The sequence below is a fragment of the Oncorhynchus mykiss genome, chromosome 11 (assembly GCF_013265735.2).
Source record: "Oncorhynchus mykiss isolate Arlee chromosome 11, USDA_OmykA_1.1, whole genome shotgun sequence".
Classification (NCBI taxonomy): Eukaryota; Metazoa; Chordata; class Actinopteri; order Salmoniformes; family Salmonidae; genus Oncorhynchus; species Oncorhynchus mykiss.
Genome location: NC_048575.1, coordinates 23,342,878 through 23,356,013, shown reverse-complemented (window position 1 = coordinate 23,356,013; position 13,136 = coordinate 23,342,878). Strand labels below are relative to the sequence as shown.

At 41.2% G+C, this 13,136-nt stretch overlaps 1 protein-coding gene across 3 annotated transcripts in view; it reads right to left on the bottom strand.

Moving 5' to 3' along the window:
* The window catches only part of snx7 (sorting nexin 7), a 36,250-nt gene that overhangs the window by 9,986 nt on the left and 13,128 nt on the right, over positions 1-13,136 (bottom strand). For 2 of the 3 annotated variants that reach the window (XM_036935203.1, XM_036935205.1), the window contains exons 8-9: positions 11,711-11,812; positions 8,544-8,696 (exon numbers count right to left, since the gene is read on the bottom strand). In XM_036935203.1, coding sequence (XP_036791098.1) covers positions 8,544-8,696; positions 11,711-11,812 — 255 coding nt within the window. The remainder of the gene's footprint in view (positions 1-8,543; positions 8,697-11,710; positions 11,813-13,136) is intronic. The other variant, XM_036935204.1, reaches the window with a different exon arrangement.

The window sequence follows — 13,136 nt, the reverse complement described above, 5'->3', positions numbered from 1 at the left end:
ACCATTTGTATTTCATATACCTTTGACTATTGGATGTTCTTATAGGCACTTTAGTATTGCCAGCCTAATCTCGGGAGTTGATAGGCTTAAACAGTGCTCTGCTTCAAGCTTTGCTAAGAGCTGTTTGCAAACGCAGTAAAGTGCTGTTTGAATGAATGCTTACGAGCCTGCAGCTGCCTACCACCGCTCAGTCAGACTGCTCTGTCAAATCAGACTTAATTATGATAAACACACAGAAAAACAAGCCTTCGGTCATTAATATGGTCAAATCCGGAAACTATAATTTCTGAAAAACAAAACGTTCATTCTTTCAGTTAAATACGGAACCATTCCGTATTCTGTCGAACGGGTGGCAACCCAAGTCTAAATATTGCTGTGTTACATTGCACAACCTTCAATGTCAAGTCCTAATTGTGTAAAATTCTGGCAAATGAATTACGGTCTTTGTTAGGAAGAAACAGTTTGCAACGAGCCAGGCGGCCCAAACTGCTGCATATACCCTGACTCTACTTGCACTGAACGCAAAGGAAGTGACAATTTCCCTAGTTAACATTGCCTGCTAACATGCCTTTATTTAACAAAATATGCAGGTTTAAAAAATATATACTTGTGTATTGATTTTAAGAAAGACATTGACGTTTATGGTTAGGTACATTTGTGCAACGAATGCGCTTTTTTCGCGAAAGCGCTTTTGTTAACTCGTCACCCGTTTGGCATGGTTGAAGTAGGCTGTGATTCGATAGATCAACAGGCACTGCATTGATTATATGCTACGCAGGACAAGCTAGTTAACGTAGTAATATCATCAACCATGTGTGTAGTTAACTAGTGATTATGTGAAGATTGATTGCGTTTTTTACAAGATAAGTTTAATGCTAGCTAGCAACTTACCATGACTCATTGCAGCCACAAGGTCCTTTTGACACTGCACTCACGTAACAGGTGGTCACAGCCTGCCATGCAGTTTCCTCATGGATTGCAATGTAATCCGCCATAATCATAGTCCAAAAAGGCTGATTACTAATTGCTATGAAAACTTCAAAAATCGGCCCTAATTAAAATCGGCCATGCCGATTAAATCGGTCGACCTCTAGTTGGAACATTGCTGCGGGGACTTGTTTCCATTCAGCTACAAGAGCATTCCTGAGGTCAGGCACGGATGTTGGGAGTTTAGGCCCGACTCCAAAACAGGTTGGTATAATGGTAAAGACTATGTAACTATTGTGACCTCGAAGAAATAGAAAATGAAATAAATGTTATCCTCCATTGCCTTTTCTACCACGATATACGCTAGCTCTTATTCCAGAAAGCTCAACAGATATACCCTGGCATTATGTGGCTGAGCCATGAGGAGAAACTGAAATCATTTATCCATTGTGTATTTCCATTTGCGGAATTTTACGATAAAGCCTAGAATAAAAGAAAATGGGAGGCTAATTAAATTATAAAAATATGCAAATAGCACATATGCAGTTTATAGATTGTGTGTAGGCTTGTCTCACACCTGAACCATCTCTTTGTGTCAGACTTGTTGTTGTATTTATCTATGTATTTTTACTGCTCTAGGGTTATAATTATTGCTTGGATAACCTCATTTACTATTATGCATTGATTTATGCAGTGTGCAATGCACAGAACACCGGAATAATAAATCACTAAATTATCACAGAATTACTGTAATGTTTGTTAATTGGCACTTTGACACGGAAATAACATGTAATTCATACATTCAGAAAAACAAATAGATGGACACCACCATTCAAAAACTGCAACTCGTTTTTGGAACTCATTACCCTACTTCAATCAACCAGTCCACTTTGTATCGGTCTCAGAATGGAGAATAACAACGGCCCAAGGTATTTCTCCCATGAGTTGGGCAAGAGATGTGTTGGTGGAATTTCGGGAGAATTCTCCTTACATTTCCTTTGTTAAAATCCCCAGCTACAACGAATGCAGCCTCGGGATATGCCGTTTCCAATTTATTCAAAGTCCCACCACTTCAATCCCTGACAAAGGACGTGTCCCAACTGGCATTACTTTTAATCAGAGTCCTATTGATCCTCGTCAAAAGTAGTGTACGATAAGTATAATAGAGGGCAATTTGGGATGCAGAGTCTCTTTACTTAGTGCACCAATTCGCCAGCAAGAACCAATCAAGACAAATTACCTCTGTTTCTGCTACACAACAAACCCACTGCAGCTGAGGACTATCTCAAAGTATTCCACAACGGAAGAGGTTTTTCCCACACTATATTGCATTAAACAAATGCTGCTACCCTCAGGCCATACAAGAAAACATGAGCGATGGGCTTATCGGATATGGATCTTGCCTAGACAAGACTCCTATTTTGCAGGGTAATAATCAGGGGTGCAACTTTCACTGGGGACATGTACCCTACACATTTTGAAATTGCATTTTTGTCCCCCCCCCCCCAGTTTTATAATTGGAATGTGATACAAAACAAGGCAACGGACATCTCCGAGCGGCCGGGTAGGCTGTTTGGAGTGTTTATCCAACTGGATAATTATTAGATATTTTTTTTTAATAACCCCACTCCTAAAACAAAAGTTTAGCCCCTGGTGTTAATGGAGGAGTTACTTGAAGCCATGTTCATATTCAGTCTAGAGGATCTAGATCAATTAGCATGCTGCCTTATATTCCTATAAGTACACAAAACGAAATACAACACCAGCCTCCAGCAAACTGATGCGCCGCCAATAAAAAACTACTTTCAAATCGTCATCTCAAAGACCATCGGAATAGTCCCAAGTAGATGGTGTGTAGATGTTCAGTAGACGGTAAATACATGTCATCTGTAGATAATTTATATGACGGTCGTCTCCTCTTCAATTCAGTTTCGCCTCAATATATGCACCTTGGTTAGAGAGCAAGGTAATGGCTGTATTCGTTTCACCAAATTGTGGTGTCAACAACAAAAAAAACACTTGTAGAATTGTCCTTCATAAATGATGCTACATTGTGAATCACATGATACAGTACACTCCTCCCCCATAATTTCCTCTTTCATGGGATTGAGGTGTATTAGAACATGTGTTCTCTACCGATCAGAATTACCTGGAACGGATCGTCTGACTGTACACTGAGGGCTGACCTCACAGGCCTGATTAAGACAGAACACAATTATGTCCTCCACCTGTCCCTTGCTCACTTTCTCCGAATCGCTCTGCCCTCTCCCCTGCTTCCCTCTCTCTCTGTTTAAGTGGGTTGTGTTTGTTGAGGCCAGCCTTGGGGCGACTCAAACAGTATGAGGAGTGTGTCACGTTCTGATTTTCAGAAGCCCCCAGGGAGGTGAAGAACCCCACCCCCCAAAAAAAACATTGAAAATAACCAGACATACTTAAACACAAGGTCTTCCACAAAACCTTCCTTTTCTTTTATTAAAATGGATAGCTCAGTCATGGTACAAAACGTGCAGCAAAATGTTTGTTTTTTTGCCTGTTATGTATAGCCATTTTACCCCAAAATAAAAAAAAAACACGGCCTTTAGATGATCGTAGAGGAACCGGCCTAAGAATGTCATCTCCAATACACTAAGGGGAGTTGTCGGCTTGTTCAATTGGAGTAAAGTTCTCCGTTTATAGCTGGTGTCAGACAACAGTGCATAATTGTAATGTATTTAAGGTTAAATTGTAGGCTACATAGTGCTACATAGTTAACATAATATGAGCATCAAACATTGTAACATGGGCTGCTGCGGTACTTCTTTCGATACCAAACCATTTCACCTAAAAAGTGTCTGTATCCATCTAAAGCATGTCCTGCCAGCATTTACAACAAAAAAATCCCCTTAAGTTCCCCTTTAATCAAAGTTGTCAGATGGTTTCACATGGTGTGAAGAACCCCTGAGAAAAATGCAGACATACAGTACCAGTCAAACATTTGGACACCTAATTCAAGAGTGTGCCAAGCTGTCATCAAGGCAAGGCTACTTTGAAAAATCTAAAATATTTTTCGATTACTACATGAATCCATTAGTTATTTCATAGTGTTGATGTCTTCACTATTATTCTACAATGTAAAAAATAAAATAAAAACCCTTAAATGTGTAGGTTGTCCAAACTTTTGACTGGTATTGTACATTACCACACACTTGTACATAACTTTTCGAAGAGTTATACCCCTATATGGCCATCAGCAGCATGTCAGAAAGGGGAGGTTGAAATGCGACTCCTGTTTGAAGACTGAGGGTGTCGAACCATTAGGACTCTAGCCACCACACAACTCCCAGTAACCTTAGCTTCTAAACTTCAATATGAAGCATGTACAAATTCACAGGGTTCCATTTGGTTCTATCTGCTAAAATATCACATCAATGCTTAAAGCTGCAATCAGAAGTTTAAACAAACACAAGTGTTTTCCCTGCTGCTTTTTCAGTAAAAAGCTGGAGGGATGGTCTGGAGAAATGTAACCACTCAAATTCAGAGCGCTAGGGGTGGTGACGAGTATTTTTCCCTGCTCTGCTGATGAGTAAATAAAGAAATATACCATTCTTTTGGGATTTATCGGGCATTATGCTGAGATGGTATTGAAGAAATGAGTTGTTTCATCATCTTTGTTGTGATTCAAAATATATACTGTATTTATTTATTCAATAAAAAAAGGTTCATTTGCAGCCCATTTGCAGTCCTGTGGTTGACAGTTAAAACAGTGTCACTTTCAAAAAGTCACAGAAGCATGGCAGGGCGATGACATGCATGTACAGACCTACAGTAGAGCTGAAGTAACAGTACAAGTTTCTGTAGTTGAGCACAAGTTTGTAAAGATGTCAGAGGGAATCATTGAAAAGACTATGAACCTACTGCAATAAAGAATACAGACATTGATGGACAAATGTATGACAATGTATGAGCCTTCATGCCCATTCCAAGAAAATGAGTTATTGCTCAACATTCAGAACAATTTCAGTGGTGGAAGAGACCCTTTGGAGATGCTGCTGTGTGTTCTTCTGCTGGTTGGGATCACAGGCCTGTGTCTACTATGGCATCATTGGTCATTACTCTACAGAGAGACCAGCTACAGACCAGTTACAACAACCTGACTAAAGACAAAGACCAGCTACAGAATAGTTTTAAAATGACAACCACCGAGAAAGATCAGTCCAGGAATAGTCTAAATGCCACGACTACGGAGAGGGACCAGCTACAGATCAGGCTTAGGTTCTGCGAGAATCCCTGTCTGGACAGATGGTGGAAGATTAGCACCAGCTGTTATGTGTCCTCCAAGAAGAACACAGGTGGGGTTGGTCAAGCGGAATACATAGCAATGGGTGCTAACTTCGTAATCATAAACAGCGGAGAAGACGGATATTCATCCACGACGGAATTAAGAAGGTCTGGATTTGTATCATTAAAACAAGGGAACCTGGGTGGGTTGACAACACACCATTTAGAACTGCAAATTGGATGGAAGGGGAACAAAAATAACATGAATGACAAGTGTGTTGAGATCTCACAGGCAGCATCAGACCCATGAAAGAGATAGTTAGTCAATGTAGTCAAAATAACTCTGTGAGAAAGTATTCACACAGTAATTATAATAGCTACTGTAAGCTCCTATCTTATGGAGTTGAATTGGTTATCCATGAGAGGTTTAAGCTGTTTTTGTTTCCATTTGATTTCTTTAAAGAGGCCAGGGCTATGTGGAGTTTGTCCACTGGTCATCAGGACCAGGGGAGTGGAGTGGTGGTTGAATAGGCTCCAACTGTGGTCTAACTAGCTATGTCACATTGTATGCATGTAACAATGATATATTTAAAATTACCCTTCAAATGACAGAACATTATTTTTTGCTTCCATTCTGTTGCATATGTACCATGTGTACATTCTGCTTTATTAAATGCATATATAAAATGGGATTTAAAAAAAGGATAGTTACATTTTACTTGCGTCACGCCTCTTTTAAAAAAAATCACAATGGTGCCGTAACGACAGCCAGAAGCTGATCATTCGTGTAAATGTTGAACATTTAGTTTTTTTTAGGATTGTACTTCCCCCCCCCCCCCCCTCATCCACCGTTTAACGCCACATTTAGATTACAATCCGATCATCTTGATAGTGAAACCAGTTTGTTAATGGTACTGTTTGGGACATTGCCATGAAAACGGCTCCAGGTTGAGGAGATGAGAGGATGTCTCGTCGTGGTGAAACGGCAGCTACTCCGTACTGAATACCCATCGGCGGTATTGGAGGATAAGCTACATATCAGCTGAGCCAAGTGGCTATGCATGGAAAGGCATTACGTCGGTGACTGCGAGATTAGTAGCTGAGGCTCCTGGACTTGTCCGTGTCTGACTGATCTGAATCCCCTGCCTGCTACCGTGACGCTCCCTCCACTGATAATATTGACGTCCCTCCCTCCACTCCCGAACTGCTTCAATCAACTCTTCATCAATCACTCTTTATTTTCCTCAAAATAAATATTTTATTTGGACTTTTTACAGCAATTCAGATTTTAGCTAGATCAAATAAACATTCCTAAACCTTACCATCATTGACATTCAGCTTTGTTTCAGATAGTCGGCAACCCAAGATTTGAACTACCCGAAGTCCACCAGTGGAGGCTCCTCAGAGGAGGACCATCCTCCCCAGTGAATTTCATAAAACATTTTTTATAGTGGAACATTAAAAGAAAAGTGATACTTTTCAAATAAAACGACACTAAATATATTCACATCAACAAACAATTGATTAAACCACACTGTTGCAATGACAACAGCACTCTGTACGGTAGCACCATGGTGTAGCTGGATGACAGCTAATTTCCATCCTCCTCTGGGTACATAGACTTCAATACAAAACCTAGTGGGCTCGTGGTTCTCACCCGTTTCCATAGACTTACACAGTAATTATGACAACTTCCGGAGGAAGCTCTTGCAGCATGAACTGACATGTTGTCCACCCAATCAAAGGATCAGTGAATTAATCTAGTACTGAAAGGATACGCTACAGCTAGTTAGCACTGCAGTGTATAACATGTGGTGAGTAGTTGACTCAAAGAGAAAGACAATAGTTGAATAAGTTCATTCCCGAAAAATTAAGGAGATGCAAGAGAGCTAGCTAGTTTACCCTACTCAAACACCTGGCTCAAACAGAGAGGGATGTTATGTTAGCCAGCTGGTAATGGCTATCCAACACTAGAGCTCTTCCATGCCAAGGTAAGCTTCTGGTTTTATAAATGTATTGCCACCGGGGCCTGCCATTGCGTAACTGTTAAACTGCTTGTCAACTGTACTGCATGATTGTAGCGGGTTTACTAACGCGTTAGCTACTACAACTGTTGACTTGATGTTAGCTAATATGGTGAAAACGATGTATGCTGTGTGTAGTGGTTAGCGGTGATGATATGTTTGGAAAGGTTTTTTCGCCTTGTCACAGACAGCGGTTGTAATGTGCACTGAAGTCCACAACAGAAGGGAAACGGTGAGAGGAGAGCGCATAGATGCGAGAAGGAATTATCCAACGATCAAAGGGATCATGCTGTTTGTATGTGGCTGCTATGAAAGTGACCTGTTTTTTTGGTGTGTGATCAGGGGTGTATCCATTCTGTCGATTCTGTTGAAAAACATTTTTTTTTTTAAACGGAAGCAAATGGAACGAAACAGGGATAAACATAACTGAATTTGTCCTTGTTTGCAACTGTATGATTACACCTTAGATCAGCCAGATGTAGGCAAGATTGTGCAAGGTGGTATTGAATACGTCACCTTGATTACTCAAATTTCTCTCGACCTGTGCACCTACATCGTAAACTTTCACTCATAGGGTAGGTTGGAGCAACCTCATGATGGGTATAAGAAAAATCTGAGTATCACGTAGTAGCTTAAACCTATCAATGTTACAGAGCTGGATGAATGAAATATGAATATCAGTCATCCAATATGCTTTAATAGAAATAAGGCCATGCTCATTAAATAAAATGATCGTCCTCCCTCATTTTAAACGTCACTGACCGCAACTGATGTCCACGTACTATTTACAATATCCATAAAATGAAGCATCAATTTATTCTGGAATTATCTGCATTGACAACCTCTATAAACTGACAGTAATTTGTGTGTGAATAAAAATGAAGTACTACCGCCCTCTACTGGCAGTTGTCCAGACAGTGACTGCACAGCACAGAGAACCATATTTCTGCTGAAATTGCATTGAATGATTTACAGTTAAAATCCATCCCAAAAATATCTATAAAAGATACATTGTAAATTACCACTAACAACTTTAGTTGTGTAGATTTGTCTCTCACTTCCCCAAAATGAATCAGTCAGCGGAGTTCTCTCCCTGACACACAATTGATTTAGTCTTTCTCACATTCTCTCCAAGTGCTTTTCTATTTCTCTAATTTACCTTTTTCTTATTCTCTTCCATCGCCTCCACCTCCCACTCTGCTTATACCAGTCACACCGCCAACCCTGCCTCTCTTTCTTATTCGACTCATCTATCCAACTCTTTCTCCCATATCAAGTGTCTCAATCCAACTTTCCCTCCCTCCAGCTAACCAGTCAGAGTATCTTGTATCTCACCTTCTCGTAGTAGTCTACGTTCTTCTCTGCGGTGGAGAGGAAGGCTGATTTAAGGTCTCCTCTCATGCTCCTCTGCCATCGGCCCCAGTCCCCCTTCAGAGCATTGTTGGCCCATTCCACACGGTCCTCCAGTTTATCAATCTCCTCCTTCAGCTAACACACACACACAAAATCATCATCATCATCATCATCATCCTCCTCCTCCCAACATTACATATTACAGTGCAATATCCCTTCACATCAACAACCTGGACATACAGAACACTTAAAGCAAGACCTTCACCCAAAGACCTCACGTGACAGGGACAGTTTTATTTAAGACAGTGGCCATGTCCATATACCCATACTTGCGTCCAAAATATACTGAACAAAAATAAAAAACGCAACAATGTCAAAGATTTTTACTGAGTAACAGTTCATAAGGACATCAGTCAATTGAAATAAATTCATTAGGCACCAAACTTTGGATTTCACATGAATGGGCAGGGGTGCAGCCATGGGTGGGCCTTGGAGGGTATAGGCCCACCCTCGAGGAAGCCAGGCCAATCAGAATAAGTTTCCCCCCACAAAATGGCTTTATTACCGACAGAAGTACTCAACACCCCCATTGAGACAATCCCACTTCTTGATATGCCACACCTGTCAGGTGGATGGATTATCTTGGCAAAGGAGAAATGATCACTACAAATTTGTGCAACAAATGAGAGAAATAAGCCTTTTGTGCGTATGGAAAATGTATGAGTTTTTATTTCAGCTCATGAAACATGGGACCATCACTTTAAATGTTATGTTTATATTTTTGAACAGTATAGTTTAAAATAACAAAAAGGTTATTGTTCTCAAATGTTGTGCACAAATTTCTTTACATCCCCGTTAATGAACCTTTCTCCTTTGCCAGATAATCCTGATAGGTGTGATAGGTGTGGAATATCAAGGAGCTGAATAAACAGCTTGATCATTACACAGGTGCACGTTTGGGATGCTCTGGATCGACGTGTATTACAGCATGTTCCAGTTCCCACCAATATCCAGCAACTTTGCACAGCCACTGAAGAGGAGTGGGACAACACGCCACAGGCCAGAGGAAAAAAACTAAAACACCTGATCAACTCTATGCGAAGGAGATGTGTCGCGCTGCATGAGGCAAATGGTGGGTCACACCAGATACTGACTGGTTTTCTGATCCACGGCCCTACCTTTAAGGTATCTGTGACCAAGGGATTCATATCTGTATTCCCAGTCATGTGAAATCCATAGATTAGGGCCTAATGAATTTACTTCAATTAACTGATTTCCTTACATGAACTGTTACTCAGTAAAGTCTTTGAAATTGATCCATGTTGCGTTTATATTTTTCAGTGTAGTATGCAGTTTAAGTACGTAGTACGCTAGCATGGGTATTCAGACACAGCCACCTTGCCCCTGAATACTGCTGATGAATAGCTTCTGGTCTGATGGAAGCATTAAATAGTCTCACCACGCAGAGGCAGCAGTAGTAAATGTAACATCGTTATAATCTGATTCATAGGCAAGGCTAATTGAGATTATTTCCTCCTTGGATAGCTCCCAAATCAGGCTTTCCAATTATACATTTGTCATTTCATTGACATAAAAAACAAAAACCTTTAAGCTAGTGGTTTATTATTTGGCATATCCTATGGTTGTGTGCACACACGTGTGATATAGCCTAATGATCAAAACTTGTGAATGTTTATCAAAGTTAGCTAATCCAGTTTGGACAGTTGACAATTAAAACATATCAAAAGGTAGACTATACATCAATGTTTATCCACGTTAGCTGATAATGCTGTGTTTATCAAAGTTAGATGGCCAACTTTGCTGCTCCTGCTACATGGTGATACATACACCCCTCTGGAGAGCCATTTCTCTCAATGGTCCTGTTTACTGCAGTGTTATTGATTCATCAGCCATCTCATGGCCCTACCTAACAAGCCCAATGCCTCAGTCTCTCCTCTAAACAAGCACTTCCTCTAGAGTACAACAGTCTCAGTCCGTAGCCCTGAAACATACGACTGTCTATCAGAAAACACACACAGAGGAAATGATTAATTATTCAATCAGATACACAGGGAGAAGACACAGGGTCCTGAGGGAGACCTCAGTGTCAAATTAGCAGTGCTCAGATATGCATGGCTCCATTTGAGACTAGGTGGATATTGACAGGTGGAGCTGATAAGGGTTGTGCGGCGTTGGCACTCCTGCTCTGGTCCTGTTAAGAGGGGATCGATGCAAGACTTGACAGGGTGTGTGTGTGTTGATTAGGAGAGCTTGTCAGGTGTAACGAGAGAGGTTGGGGAGATAGCGGCTAAGCCTTTAACCCCGGTCTCAGTCTGTCTGGACCAGCATTCATCTCCCAGGTGGCAATGTGGACACATCATTAGGAACAGGGACACACAAAAAAGGGTCGCTCGCGCGCACATGGTCGGTCGCACACACACACGGTCACACACACACACGGTCACACACACACACACACGGTCACACACACACACACGGTCACACACACGGTCACGTTAACCTTTTCCATATTTACAACCCAACAGATTCCCCTTCTCAAATCATTAAAAGTTGGGTGGAAAGTGAACAATTGACTGAAGCATCACTGCCATCTACTGGGTCAAATAAAATTGTAATCTATGTCCAGCCGTTTCCCCGTTTCATGCACCTTGGCAAGGCTTTGAGAAGAGCACGATACATCCTCTCTCCAGACCTGTTGTGCTGGGAAATGGAAATATGGCATCCTGCTTCAAACCACAGCCAGTCAGTGTTAAATGCACTATCTATGAGTTAGGCCAAAAACAGCATCCAACAAACCCAGCCAAAGTGTTAGAGGTTAGGGTCAGGATAACCTAGAACTACTGTCCAGGGAACTATGTACAGCACAAACAAGCTGTTAGAAAAAGGTGACTTGCTCAACCACTGCTTGCTTGAATGGACAAGTCGATAGTTGATAGCATTTTAAGGTGTGTTAATCATTAAATTGTGTTAATAATTAGCTTATTTGACTTTCTAGTGTCATATTTTTGCTCATTTTGAAATAGCGAACATCTCAACCATATCCATTCAGCAAAGGGAAAGCTTAAAGCTCCACATAAAGCCAAGTTAAGCCTGTAGGGCATGTTGGCATGCCCTACAGTCCGCTGTACCTCTTCAATCTCCCCATCAAGTCTCTCCTGCCTCTGATGTCTGGCTTCTTCAGGGTTTTTACCCAGCAGGCTCCCCCACACAAAACCTAGATCACTAGACTCCTCCAGTCCCATCACAGGAAGGTCAGGATGTCAGAGGTCAGAGGGCAAAAGCCACAACAACAGGAACAGGAATGAACGCTCATGTCCGCATGGAGAAGTTGCCCTTAGATGCTGATCTTGGATCAGTTTTGTCATTTTCTCAGCTAAAATGTTAAGGTTAGGATTGGGGAAGCTGATCCCAGACCAGCTAGTAAGCAGTGGCATAAGAACAGTAAAGTACAAGGTGATGACCGCACAAATAGACCCCGTCTCATTTTGACAGAGAACTTAAGACTATCTTTTACACAATGACAGAAAATGTTCAAGTTGTCAACATATGTTGTATATGCCTAGTTGTTTATGACATACTATGGGTGGCATACTACGTCAGACTCATGAATGTAGCCTAATCTTATTTTTGCATATAGCCTTTTCCGGTTGAAACTACATGATAGAGCGCTTACTCAGTTATTGTGTTTATTAGGTGAAACACTGGGACCTGCAACAAAAGCATACAGTAAGTTTGACATTCTGACTCATTCACAAAGTACTGTAAACCTTATCCTCACATTGTTCTAGAACTCTAGATCCCATTGTTTCACACACACTATTACAGTGCTTTGTTGGAAATCCATAGGTGACTTTCTTAGCCAGCTCTCTAATTAAAATCTCAGGGTAAAAAGGTCACTGCTAAGCTAGGAGGGAACCAGGGACACCCACAGGATTGGAACAGCAATAATCCTTAACAGTTCTGTCCACTCTACCCCTTTCTCTTCTTTATTCTCCAGCCATCTCAGATCTTACCACCAGTCAGTGGCATTTCGATGTAAGACATCGATAGATGTGGGCGTTTTCATTACGCAACGATTATCAAGGCCTTATTAGACAATATTTACCACCCAGTTTCCTGAAGTGTGCCAGGAGCTCAAGAGGGACATCCTGAACTATCCGGAGATATTTAGATAATCCTCAGAGGAGGCCTTTTCCAATATCGCCAAAGCGCCTCCTCTGGCTTAAGACAGCTTGATTTAAAATGAGAGGTGACGAGGAGGCAGTTCATGCAGCACAGCTTTATTGCTCCTAATCTCTGGGAAATTGCACTGAAGCATCAGGTAGGCCGACTGATGGCTTATAGAAGGTACATATAAGATATTATAGAATAAAAACATACCTTTCCTAAACTAACACTCGAATCCCCCCCCCCCCCCAGCACTGATTTTGCTAATAGCTACTGTGAGGAAAAAAAACAGACTTACTATGACTGAGATGTGGTTGTCCCACTTAGTGTATACATCTTAAGATGAACTAACAAAGTTGCTCTGGATAAGAGCGTCTGCTAAACTAC